The 20052-nt window shown below is 28.2% G+C and overlaps 1 protein-coding gene across 8 annotated transcripts in view; it reads left to right on the forward strand.

Annotated features, from left to right (window-relative positions):
* Positions 1–11797: 11797 nt before the first annotated feature.
* The window catches only part of LOC145198885 (NACHT, LRR and PYD domains-containing protein 14-like), a 29688-nt gene continuing 21433 nt past the window's right edge, over positions 11798–20052 (forward strand). The window contains exons 1-4 of one of the 8 annotated variants that reach the window (XM_090076603.1): positions 11798–12058; positions 13422–13709; positions 14791–15078; positions 15282–15341. In XM_090076603.1, the coding sequence (XP_089932729.1) occupies positions 13424–13709; positions 14791–15078; positions 15282–15341 (634 nt within the window). In that variant the 5' untranslated portion in view covers positions 11798–12058; positions 13422–13423. Of the gene's footprint in view, positions 12059–12093; positions 12465–12495; positions 12951–13021; positions 14703–14790; positions 15079–15281; positions 15342–20052 lie in introns of those variants that run through there. The other 7 variants (XM_090076605.1, XM_090076606.1, XM_090076602.1 and 4 more) reach the window with 7 other exon arrangements.

The following is a 20052-nucleotide window of genomic DNA, read 5'->3' on the forward strand; positions in this document are numbered from 1 at the left end:
AAAAAACTCGAAAAGTGCGCAAAATCAACAAAACCCGCAGCTAATTTATGATTTATTTAATAATAATATATAATAATAATATAAAATTTGCTGCACAAACAATTTAAGTTTGGTGAGTCAAAACTACGTAGAGTTTTGACAGTAACAGCCGTTAAATATATTATTTCGTAATTAAAATAAAAGTTCGTAAATAGAGTTTGGTATCAAAAGTTCAAAATTTTGTCTATTTTATTTTAATTTACCTATTTTATTTTAATTTATCTATTTTATTTTAATTTACCCCAAGCAATTTGATGCAACTTACCCCATAGGCATCATAATTACTCTAAACATGGTATATATTTATTTATATTGAAAAAATCAATTTTTTTTAGCTTTTCGTGTTTGAAAAAGGTTTTTTTAACTTACCGTTACATTATTATGGTCATATACCTCTATGTTTAAAGTAAAACCGAAAAAAACTTAAAAAACGAAATTTAGAATTTTATATCGAAAGACAAAAAATATCAATAACTTTTCAAGTTTTTATTTAATAACTGTAAGTTTTTTACAGCTGACGTGTTAAAGTTATAGTTATATTATTTAAGAAAAATTTAGGAAAAATATATAAAACCATTCTTTAAACTGAATTGTTGCAACTTACTTTGTTGCAACTAGCCCCGGTCTTCCTTACTTTACAACGAAAAATTCGTAAAGTTGCTCAAGTAGTTTCACCAGCTCAAACTAGGAAATGTCCGGGTCTTGATAGGAACCGAACGAGACCCAACCCGATCGGGTATCGGACACCGATAATTGCTAAAAAGAATTTTATGGGACTCCGATTACCCGAAAGGGTATTACCCGATAACGCCAATAAATCGGGTATTTGAAATTTTTCATGCCTGACTCAATCTTTCGGGTCATTTAAGTAATCGGTACCCAAAAGTTACTGATATTATTGGTACCCGAACCCGATTACCCATTAAAATGATAATTCTCGAACGGATCTGTTGTGTATTCTGTGAAAAACGTCCATTTTGGTCCAGTGGGGTTGTCATATTATGTGTGAAAAAGGTCCATTTTGTTCAAAAATACTTGATATTTCTAAAAATATTACCGAAAATAGAATTTAACCATAAAATCGTAATAATCACGTTTTCACTCGGCCTTTTGGCAGCTAAACAAAATTTAATATATTTCCTCATGCAATTCACGTCATCCGTTTGGCAAAATTACTCTCACCATTTAGTTGAAATGCTCGATTCTGATTGATTGTTACAAAAAATCCAAGGTAGGCCAAAACCAGCAAAAGCGATCGTAAAGCATCATTGTGTATTTTCAGAATTGTTTCCTTTTCCGTTTCTTGAAATGATGTTTGATAGGTTTTAATTTTAAAATTTTGAAACTAAAATCGGTTAGACACGTCCGATTTTTAGAGAAAAGCATTTCAAAAATGTTAGCAAGCCAGTCAAGTGCTCTGCCATCACAAAGTCTAGGCGATGTTGATATTGAAAACAAAGAAGGATGTGAATGTAAAAAAGAAAATCCAACACCATCTTCAGATCCAGATGACCTGCCTCTCCATGAAAAAACAGGTTATACATTGGTTATACATTGTTTCATATACATAATGGAGCTCATTAGCTGTTCATGATGCGAATGATTAAAGGAGAGGGAAGAGTTGCGAATAATTCTAAAAATGAAAATAGATGTAATTATTAGGACGTAAACTCAGTAAAAATTGGTTTAAGTATGAAAAACTTTCTACCCTTAAAGTGTTTTTTCCCATAAAAGTTTTATTTTTTATATCTTTTATATTTTTCAGACCAAAACACGGAAAACTTTTGAAAGCCAAGTTCAAAGAAGCTATGTTCAGTCTCCAGAAGTTGGCCAAGGATCCTGAAGAAGCTGTCAAAGAGTTCTTGTCAAGTTTGTTCGGCAAAAGTGAGGAAGATGACTCCAAGGTTGAACCATTCCTCGTCGATGACAGGTTTCGGCATTCAAAACTTAGATGCTTCTCTTTGAGCTTCATCCATCCAAAGAAGAAGAAGAAGAGCGCGACTTGATTGAAAGGAGAGCTTTTTGTCTATGAAAATGATGTTAAGGCAGTTTCTGCATGGATGGGAATGCCAATGCAGTTCTGAGTGACAAAACGGAACGTAAATCCAATTCTTTCCAAGGCTGCCTTCACTATCCTAAGAGTTCCCGCAAGTTCTGCCTCCTTAGAGCGCTTATTCAGGGCTTCCGGCCAGACAGTCACGAAGGGAAGAAATTGCATGGATCCTCTAAAGGCTGAAAAACTGCTCTTCATCAAGAGCAACTACTCTCAGTTTGAGAGAAAAATGTTGCTCAAATACTGCTCAGAAAAAAAAAGCTCTTTATCAATTTCAAATGAGGAACCAGATGATGACATCGAGGAAGCCCTGTTGTTTCATTTAACGTTATGGATGACATGTATGGCATTTAAGAATACAAAGAATTGGTCGAAAATGATTTTTTAAAACTAGGTTTAGATTTTTTTCAATTTATTTCTGTTAAAAAACTCATGAAAATAGTCTCCGAATCAGTAAGCTTTAATCCGAACCTCCAAACTTTAAATGTTTGTTTTGTAATCAGTGTTTGGTAAAAATTCTAAGGTGAAAATGCTATACTTATTCTATGATGATAAAGCAACTCATGTGTTTAGAAAGTTAACTTTTCGTATCAAAACTGCATTTAATTTCACATTATTTTACCTCTTTCATTTACTCATGTTGTTTAATTAATTGTGGACTTTAATTAAATACCCATGTTGTTTAATTTACTCTCAGCTTAAATAATTGTTATTTAGTACCGTTTTTAATTTAGTGGCTTTTAGCGATTTTCGCAAATTTTAAAATCTTTAAATAAGTTTCGGGACCTGAACGGTGAGTAAGTCAAAAACGCTAAACAGGAAATTTCAAAAATGTTTTTGAAATTTCCTGTTTAGCGGCCGAACGGGACCCGATGACATTCCCTTGCCTGATTCTAACGCTTGTCTGTAAAAAATTAGGAGTTTGAACATGCACGTGACCGTTTCAAATTCCTAAAAAAACAAAGAATCATTGTTGACTCTTCTAAAAAAAAACGTTATTTTAGCTGCTGCGCTATAAGTTTTTTTAGCATCACGATGCTGCTTTCAACTCCTCATTCAAACCAATAATCCCTCTTATCAAGACTATGCCCTCCTCCTCATCCTCATGCTCCCTCCATGCCAAAAATGTAGTCCGAATATGACGTTTATTTAAATCCTATAGACGCTAGATCCACAATATTCCAATGAGTGAGTTTCCATGACGAGCTCTACTTTCAATCGCCCGAAGGTTTTTTAAGCTACGATTATGATGCACACAAATTGCTATTGATTTTGCTCTTTTTTGATATTCAAAACCAATTTACTGTTGCCTTTTTGGTTTTTGATTAAATATAGCTTTGCTTAACGTGCTTACCTTTGTCATTGGCATTGACACTATTAAAATCACGAACAAAAAAAAATACAACTTTGGTGAGAAAGAAAATAATCGCAAAATAAGACTTAAAAAAAATTTTTTTTTACAACAGTTCGATTAAAAGTCATCATTAAAATAAATTATTAAAGTAACTTGTGTTTTGTATAACAATTTGTTAGTGATCTAAAATTTAAAATGAAAATTCCACTCTTTTTTTTAATATACAATTGTATTTTATTACAAATGTAAGTTCGTTAAAGTTTGAACTGTCCATTTATCTTTAACGTCGCGTACGTCTGGTTTTGCCGTTCAATTCACTTTTTTTTTTTTAAACTCCTGAATGCCCAAATCAGCATAAAATGCTTAAAAAAGTCTATTGGCGTTAGCAAAAATCAGCAACAACAACACCTACAATAGAAACCTGCGGGGGGGCGTTATAGTTTATAAAATTTTAAATTCAAAATTGATGTTGATGCACTTTTAAAATCACAAACAAACAAAGTACAACTTTGATGAGAAAGCCCTAAAACAAAGCTTAGAAAAATTAAGAATAAATAAAAAAACAACAATCGATTAAAATTTACCATTAAAATTATTAATGTAACTTGTGTTTTGTAGAACAATTTGTTAGTGATCTGTTTTATAATGAAAATTCCACTCTTTTTTTGAATATATTAGTGTATTTTATTACAAATGTGAATTCATTAAAACTCAAATTGTCATTTTATTTGAACGTTTTTTGAAACACTTATAAACCCTAACGTATTTTATTTTACGTTTTTTTAAACCCAAATCAGTGTAAAATGCTTAAAAAAAGTCTATTGGCGTTAAAAAAAATTTGTCTAAACACTTTAAAAAAGATAGACAAAATGTTAATGAAATGGTGCACAGATTCTGTAGCAATTCATAGGGCGATTGTAAAGTGTTTATGAAGCGAAGAGTTTTTGATTAGATTTAAAAAAATCACATCCAAACTGCATGTGGATAATCCTCCGTGGTGATGTAAAAAAATTCCTTTTAGATGAAATTTTTTTCTGCAAATAAACTTTGTAAATTGTTTTTTTAAACTTTAATGCATGCATATATAACCGTTTATAACCAAAAATTGATAACCATTAATAAACATGCAGAGTGTTAAATACAGTGTGTCCAGAAAGTTTACACGAGTACAAGTTTTTTATATCGATTTAGTTTTTTAATAATGAAATTGTCAAAGCAAACAGATTTTTTTAAATCTTTTTTTTTATTAATTAGAGTAAGAGTTCCTCTATTTATTGGCGCCTTTTTTTGTGCATTTGAAACACTTCCCTCTCTTCTATTGGTAATTGACCAGTTTTTAGCTGGAAATAAACGTTCGATCAAAATCTAAGATAAGTATTTGTAGTTTAACCAGAGAATTCAATGCGTCTTTAAAGAATGGTACAGTTGACAAAGAAACAGTGAGAAAGATGATACTCAACAAAGACATAGGCTCATATATCGCCATTAAAAAATCTTTTGACTGTAAAAGACCGGTTCAAAGTCACATTAATGTATATTTACCGGAAGAATCACAAAAACCTACAAAGATGCTCTAGGAAAGTGTTTAAAACAGTCGACACCATTGTTTTCTGGAAGAAGCAAAAATTGAAGTTTCAGCAGGGTAGTGCCATACTTCATACTGCGCTTCTTTTTTTTTCAAGACTTTTTATTTTTTGAGTTCTAACTTCAGCAGGGCCATAGTTTTATGTTGTTGAACGAACGTATTCTAAGCGGTTAACAATTTTAACAAATTTTACTTTTTGATGATTTCTTTTTTAAAACTGTTGATGCCGTTCCAAGAGTTCAATGAGAAAGGTACATTATTATTCCTTGGTGAGTTCAATCGCCTGATTTAAATCCTATTGATCATGTATGGAGTTGGATTGATGGAAAATATGAGAAATATAATTTCAGTCGAAAATCTTAAACAACAGTTATTAAAGATTCGGACAGAATCGCCAAAGGATTGTTGCATGAGGTTGTTGAATCCACGCCTTATGGCATTCAATTATGAATGAAAGCAAAAGTGAACTACTTCAAATGTTAATTTATCATTTTTTTATAAAGTTCTTTCGAATAAATTAAATTTGTTTAAATAAAATGGCCAATTTTTGTAAAACCAATTTTATAGTTTGTCTTGTTCTTGTTTTTTTATATATATAAATTTATAAAACTCCATAGCAAAATATTTTTATTAGATTTATTAGATAAATTTATTAGCTTTATTAGATAAATCTTACTAAGGATTACTTGATAAAAATTTTTAAAAAAGCTTTTGTTTTGAAAATTTTATCATCAAAAAGATACATCTGTATCATAAAATATTTTCCCTCGTGTAAACTTTCTGTACACTCTGTGTATGTAGCATTTGACCAGGATTTCATATAAATTTTATGCCATTAGCTTCAAATTTTTCAAAAATATTTTTTAAATTCTACTTTGATATCCCAAACTTTTTCCTAACATAGAAAAACAATTTTGTTTATTGCTAAGATAATTCATGTTCTTGGAAAATGTATAGTTGTACAAAATGAAATTTGACTAAGTATGAACTAGTCACTTTTGTTGTCTGAAATCCAAGCTCTGTTCAATTACTTTCTATGATTTGCAAGCTTGATTGTTTCAAATTTGATGACATCAGTGTTATCAAGGTCCATTTTAATTTTTGAAAATTCTTGAAACTATAGTTATATAATTTCTGCATTTCTCGTGCCAATGTGTGTGTGTGTGTGTATATATATATATATATATATATATATATATATATATATATATATATATATATATATATATATATATATATATATATATATATATATATATATATATATATATATATATATATATATTGTGAGGGCGGTGGATTTTATTTATTTTTTCTTTTTTATTTATTATTTTTATGTTGTGTTCAGTGTATATTGAGTGATGCAAAAGTGTGGGACAGCGATAATGAAAACAGCGATGTGAGTGTGAGGGTAGTGGATTTTTATTTTAAATTTGTATTTTATTAATTATGTTAAATGTGATTATTAAATGTGACTGTGGTGGTTGGTTCTATGTAAGTGTAATGGTAGCGCAAATATAGAGAGTGATAGAATGTGAGGTAGGACTGTCAGTGTGTAACGCAGATGTGGTAAAAGCGCGATAGACTTTTTAATCATCAGACTTTTTAATAACAATTCTTAACTCAAATAAAGCAATAATAAAAATATTAATAATAATAATATTGCCTTACTTAAAATGAAAACAAAAATAAAAATACTTACTACTGATTTTCCTTCTCTTACTTATTTTTCTTAATAATTATTCTCAATTATTTCTCATCAATTTATATATTCTCTTAATATTAACTCATACAAATAACAATACATTAATACTTATAATAACACAAATTGAAAGTTACTCAAATACTTTACAATACAAATTCCTTAGCAAATCCTTCTCATAAGTTCCTCTTTAAATTGTTCATAAATTCTTTTCATTAAATTCTCTTTAAATCTTCAAAAATCCTTTTCTCATAAAATCCTCTTTTAAAATCTCTTGCAATTCTTTTCTCATAAAATCCTCTTTTAAAATCTCTTAAAATTCTTTTAAATTCTTTTCTCATATAATCTCTTAAAATCTCTTAAAACTTTTTCTTTCTCTTAAAATTCTCTTTAAAAATCTTTCATAACTCTTTCTCAATACTTCTTCAAAAACTCTCTTTAAAACACTTCATCAAAATTTTCCCGAAAACATCTCAAAAAGAGACGCCTCAAGAAAATCTACTAAAACCTCCCCAAAAATAATCTCAAAAAAATCACAAAAAAAATCTAAAAGATTTTCTCAACCGTTCCTTTTCTATCTGTCCGAAAGTGTTATTTTGAATTCTTGTCTAGACAATAGATTTCTTTTTCTTCAAGTTCGTTCAGTACTTTAGTTTCAACTGCTTAGTCATGGTATTCTTTAAAACAAGTTTTACTAGTTTTCTTTTTATTAGTCTTTATATCAGAGTGGCTATAGAACTTTCTAGAACTTTACTAATTAAAATCATATCATTGTGTTTCAAGTCGTGTTTGCGAAACAGTTTTAATCATTTATGGTGTGACTTATTCATTTTTCATGTTATAAGATATGTGTGTCCACCTGATGTTTTTTTGGTTGACTCACTCTTTTCCTCGTTCGAATGTAGCGTGTTTGAGTAGGGTAAAACTTAAAGATAATGTTTACAGTTTTCTTCATCTTCCCTCCTCACATATATATATATATATATATATATATATATATATATATATATATATATATATATATATATATATATATATATATATATATGTATATATATATATATATATATATGTATATATATATATATATATATATATATATATATATATATATATATATATATATATATATATATATATGTATATATATATATATATATATATATATGTATATATATATATATATATATATATATGTATATATATATACAGTAGCGTAACTAGGGTAGGGCAGGCAGGACACGTGCCATGGGCGCAAACCTGAAAGGGGCGCAAAAGAGGCTTGGTTGTTGGAAAAAAACAGTATATGTAAAAGAATCTTTCCTTGTCTTTATCCAACTCAGCAATAAGAATGCAGCTAGTTTAGCTCAAACAATATTGGAGCAATTAGAAAAAGACGATATTAAAAGTAGAAAATTGCAGGTCGCAATGCTATGACAATGCTGCTGTTATGGCTGGCCACAAGAGTTGTGTGCATCAAGTAATAAAGGAAAAAAACAACCTTGCGATATTTGTCAATTGTGACAATCAGTCTTAATTTGGTAGGCGTACATGCGGCTAAAGAAGAAGTAATGATGGTTAATTTTTTTGGAACCATCGCTGCGCTTTACGTTTTTTTCTCAAGATAAACTCAACAATGTCAAAAACTTAAAGGTGCTGTACCTATTACTTTGAAGTCCGATTCCGATGCCAGGTGGAGCGCCAAAACAGAATCAGTAAAACCTGTAAACACCTACATTGATGAAATAGTGGAAGTTCTTCAGAACTTAATGGTAGACGAAAGCACGTCAAATGAAACGAAAAGCGATGCAAAGCAGCTTTATAATAGAATTTTAACGTATGACTTTCTCACATTGCTAGGGTTTTTGAACAAGATTCTTGGCCGAATTGACCGTGTTCAAAAGAAGTTGCAGGACCCTAAAATGAATTTTCATAATGCAGCTTTAGATTTGAAATCGCTCCAAGATTATTTCCAAAGTGAGAGAGAAGTCTTAGTTAATGACTCAATAAAAAAAGGAGTTCAAATTTGCAACAAATGGGGTGTTGAATTTAAAAGACGTCAAAGAAGAAAAAAAAGAATGGATGGCGAAATGTATAGAGATGTTGAGTTAACAGCAAAAGAAGAAATGAAAAGGGTAATAAAAGGGACTGTCGACCGTCTTTTCAATGAATTGAAAGCAAGAAGCGTTCGATTAATGGAAATTGATGAAAAATTTGGATTTCTTCTTGATGTGTAAGGGTTGTGTTTCAATACGGAAATCAGTCACTTAAAAGATCGATGTAAAAAATTTGGCGAAGTCTACAGTTCTGATGTGGACGGACGAGAACTGTACGAAGAAATTTCGGACTGTAGAGTGCTGCTTACTAGCCGTAAGGAAAAAATATCAAGTCCCGAGCAACTACTTATGTTTATAGTTGAATATGGAGACGAAAACGTTTTCCCTAATATGCGTATAGCATTGCAATTATTGCTAACAATAGCTTTGTCTGTAGCTAGTTGTGAAAAATCATTCAGTAAACTTAAACTGATTAACTCTTACTTGAGAGCTTCGATGGGCCAAAGCCGTCTCTGTGATCTCGCTTTACTAAGCATAGAGCGAGAAATTACCGAAGAAATTGATTTTGACAATGTCATTAAGAAATTTGCAGCAATTAAAGCTAGAAAAATAAGTTTGTAATATATGTTACATCAACAAATTGCTTATTTATAATGAATAATAAAGTTTTATTAAAAGTTTGTGTTATCATTTGTTAAAAAATTGTAATTAAGCACTTTATGTGGGGGAGGAGGGGCGCGAGATCGGTGTTTGCCCCAGGCGCTATTTACCCTAAGTAAGCCACTGTGTACACAGATTTTCCCCTGTTGTTGTTTAATCATGAAAAGATTGCAAGTTAAAAAAAAATCAAAGAGTTGGTTTTAATCATGCTCACTCTAAAACCATTTTAGAAGCTGAAATCAATATTACAAAACTCACCGATTTTTCAACAAGAAAAAGAGAAACATGTCCAAAAGTTCCCACTTTTTTTTAAATTCAATCTTGTCAAATCCTCTGCACTAAAAACGTTGACAACTTCTGTTATTATAACACATATATATGGGAAAATTTTTATCATGAATTTCTTTTTCTTTTTTATTAACTTTTTTTAAAAAAACCTAAACAGCTTAAAAATTTAGCACTTTAAAGGTTAGAAAGTTAATCTACCAGACAGCAACTACAAATAAAAAAGCAATATAAGAATTTCTTCCTTTGAGGTAACTTTATTACAAAACTCTACTTTTGTACTAAAGAAGCATTTCGAGGTTTCTTTAGTATAAGAGTACTAACTAATGTAAGTTTTCCACCATGACATTTCCATCGCTAGAAAAAAATGAACGAAATCATTTTAATTGTGGAGAAGAAGTTGCTGAGAAAAATATTTGATATTTTTCAATATACATAACGTATATACACACTCTATTTTGTTTTATATGTAAAACGAAAATACTTTTAGATGCGCCATTGACGATTTTTCTTTTTGAGCCGAGGAAATAATACTCATGGCCCACACAATACTTTTTAAAGTGAGGGAGCTACGTTTAACTAATGCTACCAGAAAAAGTCAAGAAAATCTGCGTATTTTAAAGGCCTTAATTACGCAACCTACTTTTCTCCATTGGAGAATTGAAGAACATTAGCCAAAATTTTGATTTACAATTTTTACTAGTTCCTTAGATGATCAAAGTTTTTAAGTTTTGAAAAACATAGATGAAGAAGTTCTGAGAAATTTATTTAAATTTATAAATAATTTTTGAAAACGACGATTGAATAAATGATGGATTTAGGCTGAGGTTATTTTATTTACCTAAAAGAGTTATCATATATTTGTAAGTTATTTCAATCAATTTACAAATATTCACTTTCAAAAAAACTCTATCGAAAGAAGTTAAAAGTTAACAAAAATTATCGAACCCTCTTCCCCCTTTTTTTAAAAGTTAATAAAAATTTTATTCTCCAAAAGAACAATAAAACTTTTTTTTGAATTTTAAAAAAAAGTTTAAGATTTTAAAGTTGAAATAAGAGTTTTGTGTTAAAAACTCAAAAACTCATTTCAAGCTCATCTCAACTTTGCTAAAAATGACTTGATATTTACACTTCTATTGTTTAGGGCCGTTTTACATCTACAAAAACAACATAAGAAGCGATGTTGACTCTGTCAAAATATTATCATTCAATGGCGCAAAATTTGTTGAAGTTCTGAAAAAAGTGGCTTAAACTTTTATTCTGATTTCGGATTCTATGGAATGCTTTGATTTTATTAGTAAATATAATTTTGCATGTAAATTCAACCAAACTTGCAGTTTCATTGCAGTGTGCACTCCGAATACCATAGTTGTACGCAGATTTTCTCTTGTTGCTGTTTAAACAAGAAAAGATTGCAGGTTAAAAGAAATCAAAGAGTTGGTTTTTAAATCATGTTAATTTGAAAACTTCTCAAAAGTTGAAATCAATAAAAGAATTTTTGTCAATTATCAAAAGAAAACGAGGAACATTTCCAAAAGTTCCCACTTTATTTAAAAACCTCATCAAGTCCTGGGCACTAATAACTTTGATATAACATAGCAACTTTTTTAAAAAACAGATGAACAGCTTTAAAATTTAGCGCTCCAAGCATTAAAAAATGAATCTTCCAGACAGCAGCTACAAATAAAAAATGTTAGAATTTCTTCCTCAGAGACAATATGGTTTCTTTAGTATGAGAGTAGAAATCATGAGTAAAATATTTAAATTAAATTGAAAAAATTAAAAGAACATTTAAATTAAATGATGAGTAAAAAATTTAAATTAAACATGAAATATTTAATTTTTTATTTGTTTTCTGTAATTATTTTCTTTTTTCTTTCTAAAAGCTTAGATATAAAATTTGCTTTTTAGCAGTTGAAAGATAAAACTTTTTGATTGTATCATTTTTGAAAATTGTTTTTACATTCTTTTGGCTTTTTGCGTACATTTCATAAAACTTAATTAAAAAAATGTGGCGGCTGAAGAGAAAATTTTTTCCTGTGAAAAAAAAGTTATTTTTCAAATATTTTTCGTTGTAATATATCTTAATTCCAGCCTTTTTAAAAGAGACTATTGAAAAGCTTTTCTTTTATCTTTCTTAGCATCAAGTTACTCAATTATAACATTTTTTTTTCTCTTCGTTATGTGTTAATATAAGTTATGTTATTATATTTATAAAACATGTTATATGTATAATATTATTAGTAGCATCTGCATAAGTATGGAAAAGATTGTCAAAGATGACGACCCAACATATCAAATGTATGCAGTCATGTTATTAAATGTATGCAGTCATGTTCTTAAATGTATGCAGTCATGTTATTAAATGTATGCAATCATAATATTAAATGTATGCGGTCATGTTAAATACCTTATGTTATAATTTGCAAAACATAAAAAAACTTTATAAAATTTATAGAAAAATGTGTAATAATATTAAAACAATGTATTTTTGAATCACAGTGAATTCCAGTGAAGCAGCTTCAAATTGTTAAATATAATGCCTTATATATGTTAAATATAAAGAAAAATACTTCCATGAATTTTGGTCCAATATTTAATTTTTTCTACAAAATATTTATTGAAAGTCGTAAAATGCATCACACGTTTCTCGTCTGACCGTTTCATATACAAAATGTTGGGAAATGGGTTTTAAATTGAGGAAGCACGCAATGAGATTTTAAAAAATGGTAAGAACTCAGTGAAATAATTGATTTTCAATTTTTCTCTCAAAGCATTCACCATTTTATCCATGTCTGCACACATTTGACATATTGGGTCATCATCTGAGACAATCTCAATGTGGTGGCTGCTCTTTCTCTTCAGTGTAAACTCTAGTTATAATAACAATATTAGTATCGTTTCTTTCCTGGTCCAGAGTTAAGACTTGAACTTATTAAATTTTCAGATTTATTTTATTGAATATTATTGTACATTAAACATTATAAATCTTAGAATATTCTTTTGACACACTAGGTTTAATGGGTAACACATCAGTTAAAACAACTAATAAACAAAGCATGTGTTGAGTTTATTGATTAAAGAGATGGGTGGTTTGATTGAATATTTGCAACTTATTATGTTCTTGTATTTTAAACAAAGGGTTGTTACTCCTTGTCATTTCTTGTGGTTAGCATATTAACTGGTGTAAATCTAATTTACATTTATATATGCAGGTATTTTACTGAAAAAAACATTTAAGTAGAAACTGTTGACTTTTTCATGAAAACTTCATTCATATAAGTCTTCTTCAATTAACATTATTCTGCTTGTTTTTTACATTTGTAAGAAATTATCAAGAATTTTACATTTTTATGTCACCAAATGTAAGTGCTGTTGCATTCAGTTTCATTCATCCTCATATTTGCATCTTATTCACAATTTGGTTGGTACAGGAGAAAGTATTTGTATCAGTTTTTTTGTTTCAATTCATTTAAATAAAGTTTAAAGAGCATAAGTTGTTGGGCACTTATTTTATTTTCAAGTAGTTCATGCTGATGAGAGCTGTGACTCAATGATTTTTAGTATCAGTTAAACCTCTGTATTTTGTAGTCTGTACTAAAAGTGATAATGAAACACATTTGAATGAATATGTTTTTTAATTGAATTATTTATAACATAGTAGACAATAAATAATTTTTATTTAGAAATGGATGCAAAATTAGTGAATATTTTAAAAGATAAGGTGGCATCAGAATGGAAAATATTTGCATTTTGCACTGGTTTTAATGATGTGGCTGCTGTTGTTGATCAAATAGATTATGATGTGGATATTGATCAAAAAGGTCACAATGATTTGATGAAAGATAAGTCTAAAATTGAATATTGCTTAAAGAAACTTTATCAACAACATCCAAATGATTACAGAACTTGCATTCAGAATTCTTTGAAAGTTATGAGAAGGAATGATGTTTTACATGATATAGATTTCTTGGGTGAGTTACTTGTAGTTTTTGTTTGTCTTTCTTCAAATAATTACAAGTTAGAAAAAATTAATAGAAAACCTTGTTTTGAAAAGTTGTTTTTTTTAAATTATTGAATTTTTAAAATAATTTTTGTTAATAATTAATTTAAAATCTCTTATCTTTGGAGAAGTATTTTCAACCTCTGCTTTCCTTTAAATTTGCTAGTAAAAAATTGTTAATTATAATAAAAGTCCATAAAATGTCAAATCTACAAGCATGGCAAAAGTATTGCAGCAAGATCATCATGTTCTTTACAAATTATCAATAGCACAAACACTACAATCATATGCCTAGAAAAATTCTGAACATAAAAGATATCAAAATAAATCAGTCTTGTGCTGGTACATGTAGTTATTATTATGAGAAAAGTTTTATTTTAATTAGCAAAATGATTCAAAATATACAGAAATATGCACTTGATGTTTGAATAATATTTGAATTGCTACAGGAAACACTGACATAAGTTTACTGACAAATTTTCGTCATATTTCTTATCATAGCTTAGTTATTATATGGATAAACTGAATAAACAACCATAGAGATTTATAACCAAAGAAAGTTAAATTGACACCATATCCTTTGTAGCTTCAGATTTTTTCTTTTAAGTATTTTGTTAACACTGTTATAAAATTTAAAAATTTTATAAAATTATTTGCTATTTTGAGTCAAAAATATGCTGATATAGCTTTTTTTTTTGCAGTAGTTGGAGTGTCACTAACCTATATCTTAATAAAAATCTATGACTTAATTTTGCTTGGGAATTTGGAATGTCAGTTTTTTAGTTTCAGTTTTGATAGTCAGTCCTTCATTTAAATAAAATTTATAGAGCATAAGTTGTTGGGCACTTATTTCATTTTCAGGTAGTTCATGCTGATGAGAGCTGTGACTCAATGATTTACTGTGTCAGTTAAACCTCTGTACTTTGTAGTTTGTACTAAAAGTGATAATGAAACACATTAGAATGTATGTTTGTTGATTGAAAATCATTAAAAACAAGGTCATACAAATGGTAGAATCATAACATACTAGACAATGAACAATTTTTATTTAGGAATGGATGCTAGAGTAGTGAGTATTTTAAAAGATAAAGTGGCATCAGAATGGAAAATATTTGCACGTGGCACTGGTTTTAATGATGTGGATGTTGTTGTTGATCAAATAGATCATGATGTGGATACTGATCAAAAAGGTTATGATCATTTGACAAGAGAAAAGTCTAAAATTGAATATTTCTTAAAGAAACTTTATCAACAGCATCCAAAGGATTACAGAATTTGCATTCAGAATTCTCTAAAAGTTATGAAAAGAAATGATGCTTTAAAAGATATATCCTTCTTAGGTGAGTTTCTTGTTGTTTTTGCTTATCTTTCTTCAGAAAATTACAAGTTAAAATTCACTTTAAAAAACCTCATTTTGAAAAGTTATTTTCTTAAAATATTAGGCTTTTTAAATAATTTTTTTAACAAAATAATTTTTTTTAACAAAATAATTTTTTTAATAAAAAGATTTATAAATGTCATTTTTAATAAATATTTCTATTAGATATGTCATTTGGATGTAAGAAAGTAATACTAATGAAGCCTTCTTCCGAAGAAAAAAATGGTAGTTTTTTAGATTTTTTGTTATTATGCAATTTCTTGACGTTCTCGCATTTCCTCAGTTCTCAGAACTGAGGAAATCTTAACTTTATAATTTGTTTTATTATGTTGATTTCAAAAATATGTATTTAGTTGGAATTCTTTAAATGTTTTAATCTGCTAAATGTTAAATGTTGAGTTAGAGTTTTCAAGCTTAATAAAAATGATTTTTTTTAAGTTTAAATGATTTTTTATTTAAAATTTTGATTTTTGTTTTTTTAATAAAAATACTCTTAATAGGCAGGATGGTTTTTCATATTTTTAAACCATTATATGGTATGGATTTTTTTTTTTTACATGAATGCAAGAAGGTTTAGAAAATGATATTTCTAGGTAAGCATATGTGTATGTTATTGAGTAACAGTTATGTTAATGTTAAAATAATTATAATAAATTATAATACTTAAATTCACTTGTGAATTATTTTGAGTTTTAATATTTTTCATCCACAAACCATAATGTTTTTAAAAGTGGTTTATTCAACAAACACCTTTGAAGCAATCTACATTATCTTTAACACAAAATCCAAAATTTGTTAATTCTTTATTTTCTTTACTAAATTTATATAATAAACAAATGTCAGCAAACTTATGATGATATACAGTTTAAAAGCAATTGAGTTGATTTCAGCGCATTTCTTGTCTACATCTTTATCTAGTTCAAGATAATCTATAATTCAACTGAATCGACAATAAAATATACTTCTTCTAAATCATTCTTTTAATTTATAGTGGTAATAGTAAAAGCTCATTTGATTTCATATTAGTTGTTTGTGAAAATTCACAAACAAACTTTCAACTCTATCTTGAAGTTTTCTTGTTTTTTAATATTTAAGCAAATGAAGCTAAACTAATCAGTGGGTCTGAAGTATTCATAGATTGAATGAAAATGTCAAACAAGTTTCTCCTTGTATGTTTTCCCTGGGTGGTTTTCACAATTAGGGTTACAAATTTTGTGTCTAAACTTCTGGTAATCATAATCACAATTTAAGTCAATCTTCACAACATATGTATTGGTTCTCTTTTTGTACTTCCTCCCTAATTTTTAGTTCTTAGTTTTTCTTAAAATACTCTAATATAAGTGGTATAGAGAACTAATACTCTAAGAGATGTCATCCCATAAACTTTTGGTTCTATTCTTGATTCTGAATTTTTAAAAAGACTAAAAGTCTGGTAATTCTTTAAGCTGTAATGAGTAAAATCCTAATATTGGGAAGTCTTGTTAGGGGTGTTAGCAACAAAGCTCACTGTCAGACATTTGCTTAAATTTATGATTTAAAAAAGTCTTTTTATTGAGAAGTAGTTTGATGATCACATTTATGTTGGTGGATATATATGTTTTAAAAAGTTGAAAAAACTCTTTTTACCACATTTTAAGCCTTTTTTTATTTCCCTGAAGAGATTGGAACACAGTATCATAAAGCTGGTTGCACATCATAAAGCTGGTTATATACATTGTTAATTTTTTTAGTGAAGCTGCACTAAAAGTCCTTTTGATATATATTAACTTTTTTAAATGCTGGAATAATCTTTTACGCCTTTTGAGAATCCAAACTCTTCAGTTGACTTTCCTACTTTCTGATTTTGCTATCATGTTCTAATACTTTGTAAATTGAAGAATTTTTGTAAGTTTCTTTGCAGTATTTGTCAAATTCTTCCTAAGTTAAGTATGTAGTAGTGAATTGCCATAGCACATGACATGACAAATAGGACAACATTGTATTAAATTAGTGTCTAATCTAATATTTTGATAATCTAAGCTTTCCTTATCAGTCATTATGAAGTTAAATTTAGTCCATCAAAATATGCTTACATCCAAGAAGGTTCATCTTCCCAGGATAAAAATCAGTTCTCTTTTTCAATATCCTCTTTAATTATTAATATCATTTCTTGGTCTTCTTTCAAAACTCCAACACATTTGGTTTGGTTTACAGAATCTAACACTCTACGACCATGCGTTATTCCATAAAACACGTTATTCCATAAAATTTTGGTTCTTTTAATGATTTTCAATTCTTCAAGGACCAGAAAGTCCAGTACTTCTTGAAACATTAATGAGTGAAATCTCAAAGATTGATCAAATTGCGTGTGTTAACAATAAAATCCACTATCAGCTACTTAATAATGATAACTTTCTCAAACTTAAACCATGCTATTTCCCATTGTATAATGGTGGGATATTTATGAATGCACTGCCGTGCCATTAAATTTTGCACATAAAATGAACTGTTGGTTACTTTGATGTGTTGTAACTAGCTGCATAAAAATAATGTCATTAACTTGTTTATCATTTAAGTTCATTCTTTAGTTGGTTTTTAAAACAACTAAAGATCTTTCCTATTACCTGGACACTCATAACACCTGTGAATCATATACTCTTAGGGTAATCTGCTACATGAAATCATGTCCAAAATATGTTATTTTGCAAAAAATAAGATGAGTCCAGTTAATTTATCCTTGTGTCAGAAACATTTCTTTTAAGCAAATATCTTTGTGCTAATTGTGCTCAAGTTTGGTCAACTTTCTCTTTTTTAAAAAAATTAAAACAGATTCCATTTATTTTGTCTTTAAAAAAGGAGTTTATTATATTTAAATCTATAATCTGTTTAAAGGTTAATAATGTTTTTAAAGTTTTTAAATTGTGATGCATAGTCATCCAAGTAGTACTTAAAACCAAATGCATCATTTTGATTTCCTTTGATATATCTAATTGTATCATCCTGATATTTGTAGACAAAAATATTTTTGTCTGAGAAATGTATCCTCTTTAAATTAAAGCACACTTGGGTAAAGTGAGCATTAACTTTTGCTCCAGTGATTCTCTTGAACCTCATTATGGTTCTTCTGAATGCTTACAAAGTCTTTTTGCCCTAGCATCATTTGTGAAAACTTATAACTTAGAAGTCAATTACTAGTTTAACTGTTTTGGTGAAACAGGATTTCCAAGTTTTCTTCCTGATAGAATCCTTGTTCATCTTTAACTTTTGGTGTAGCTCTAACAAGATACTCAGACCCTCCAAAGAAATCTTCTTATGTGTCCATGATTCTAGTTAGATTTTGGTTTTTATTACACTTTATGATGGTCAGAGTCTGTAACTGATTTTTTTTTTTGATTTCATACATTAACCTGTCTAGATCTGTCTAAATCATTATCTTTGTTGGCCTGGGATTACTTATGTTTTTCTTTTATTAGTTTTGCCATATTAAAATCTTTATTTTGCCTGAAAAAAAATAAATATAGTTATTAACTAAAAATTATTCTAAAGGTATAATGATGTCATAGTCTGGATGATTTGACATGGATTTGATCTGGTTTTCATGAAGTAAACATTTAGAATTGAAATTTTTGAACGGTTGTTCATCTTAAATACAGAGCACTTTATTGTTGCATAAAAAAAGTTTTGCGGACATATTTCAACTTTGGCATACACTTTCTTGTCTTGTGTGTTTCTTGTTTGTAAAGATGCTTATAAAATCTTAATTAGTAAAATTACTTTACTGTTATAGAATCTTTGCTTAGCTATAATAGAATAAAATTAAAATTTAAACTGGATTTTTTTTTTTCATTTATTTTTCAGGCAGTAAAATTTTTATTTCTTTATCAATCTTTTTTTTGAAAATCAATTAAAACATATAGAATAAAAAAAAAAGAGTGCATTATTTTTTTTTTAAAAAACAAACAGTAAACAATAATGATATGTTTAAAAAAAAATTGGAGATAATAGCATCTACAGTGACAAGGAAAAATGCTAAGTGCTTCACAAAAGAGGAACTTAATATGGCTCTTGTAAAACATGTATCAAAACAGGATATAAATAGAAGGTTAATTAAACCAAAAGTTTTGCTAAGAAATCTCAAGAATGACTAATTATGATTAAATTAAATAGCATTTAGTAATAAAGCTAGTGAGTGTTAGGTGTTATTTTTGCTCTTTTTTAAATCTGCTCTTGCATGCTTTAAAAATGTAGGAATTCAAAAGTTTTTTTCAATAGTCTTTTTATGAACTTTTTAAACTCAGAAAGTTTAAAACTTGAGCTTAGGTATCAACTCAGTAGCTTAAAACATAGTTGCAACTTTAAAAAAAAAACAATTTACATCCAGGATTTTGCTAAGCATCCAGTTTCTTGTCTTTTTATATTTGCTGTTAAGAAATTTGAAAAAATTAACGTCTACTGACTGAAGTTTATGATTATAGTGTGAACGCAATGTGATATCCACTTGATAACAGCAGCAAATCTGTGTAGATTCTATCTCAGTGATCTATCTCAGTGGATGCAATTTTTATTACATAGTTATGAATGTAAAATAATGTAAATATAGAGAATATAAAAATAAATTTTAAAAAAGTATTATTAGGCTTTGAAAAATACTGTCAAATTTAGAAGCAATTGATTGTTTAAACATGTAATTTTTATTTTTATTTTTTTAATTGTTTTACTTTCACTAAATTTCTAATTGTCTTTCTTGTTTTATATGTTTGTGAAACTAACTTCTTCAAGATTGTCACTTAAATAAATCTATGTGTTAATTGAGTCAATCAAATATGTTGATTTTGTTGATTTTTTAATATCGCATTTTTGCAATTAAACTGATTTTAATGACAAAATAATAAAAATAAAGTACAAGATATAGAAGAATTGAAGTACATAAAAATTGATTGTTATTGCCATAGCAAGT

Source organism: Hydra viridissima, unplaced genomic scaffold (assembly GCF_058129835.1).
Source record: "Hydra viridissima isolate aposymbiotic clone 2 unplaced genomic scaffold, HvirCarnegie_v1 scaffold_1, whole genome shotgun sequence".
NCBI lineage: Eukaryota > Metazoa > Cnidaria > Hydrozoa > Anthoathecata > Hydridae > Hydra > Hydra viridissima.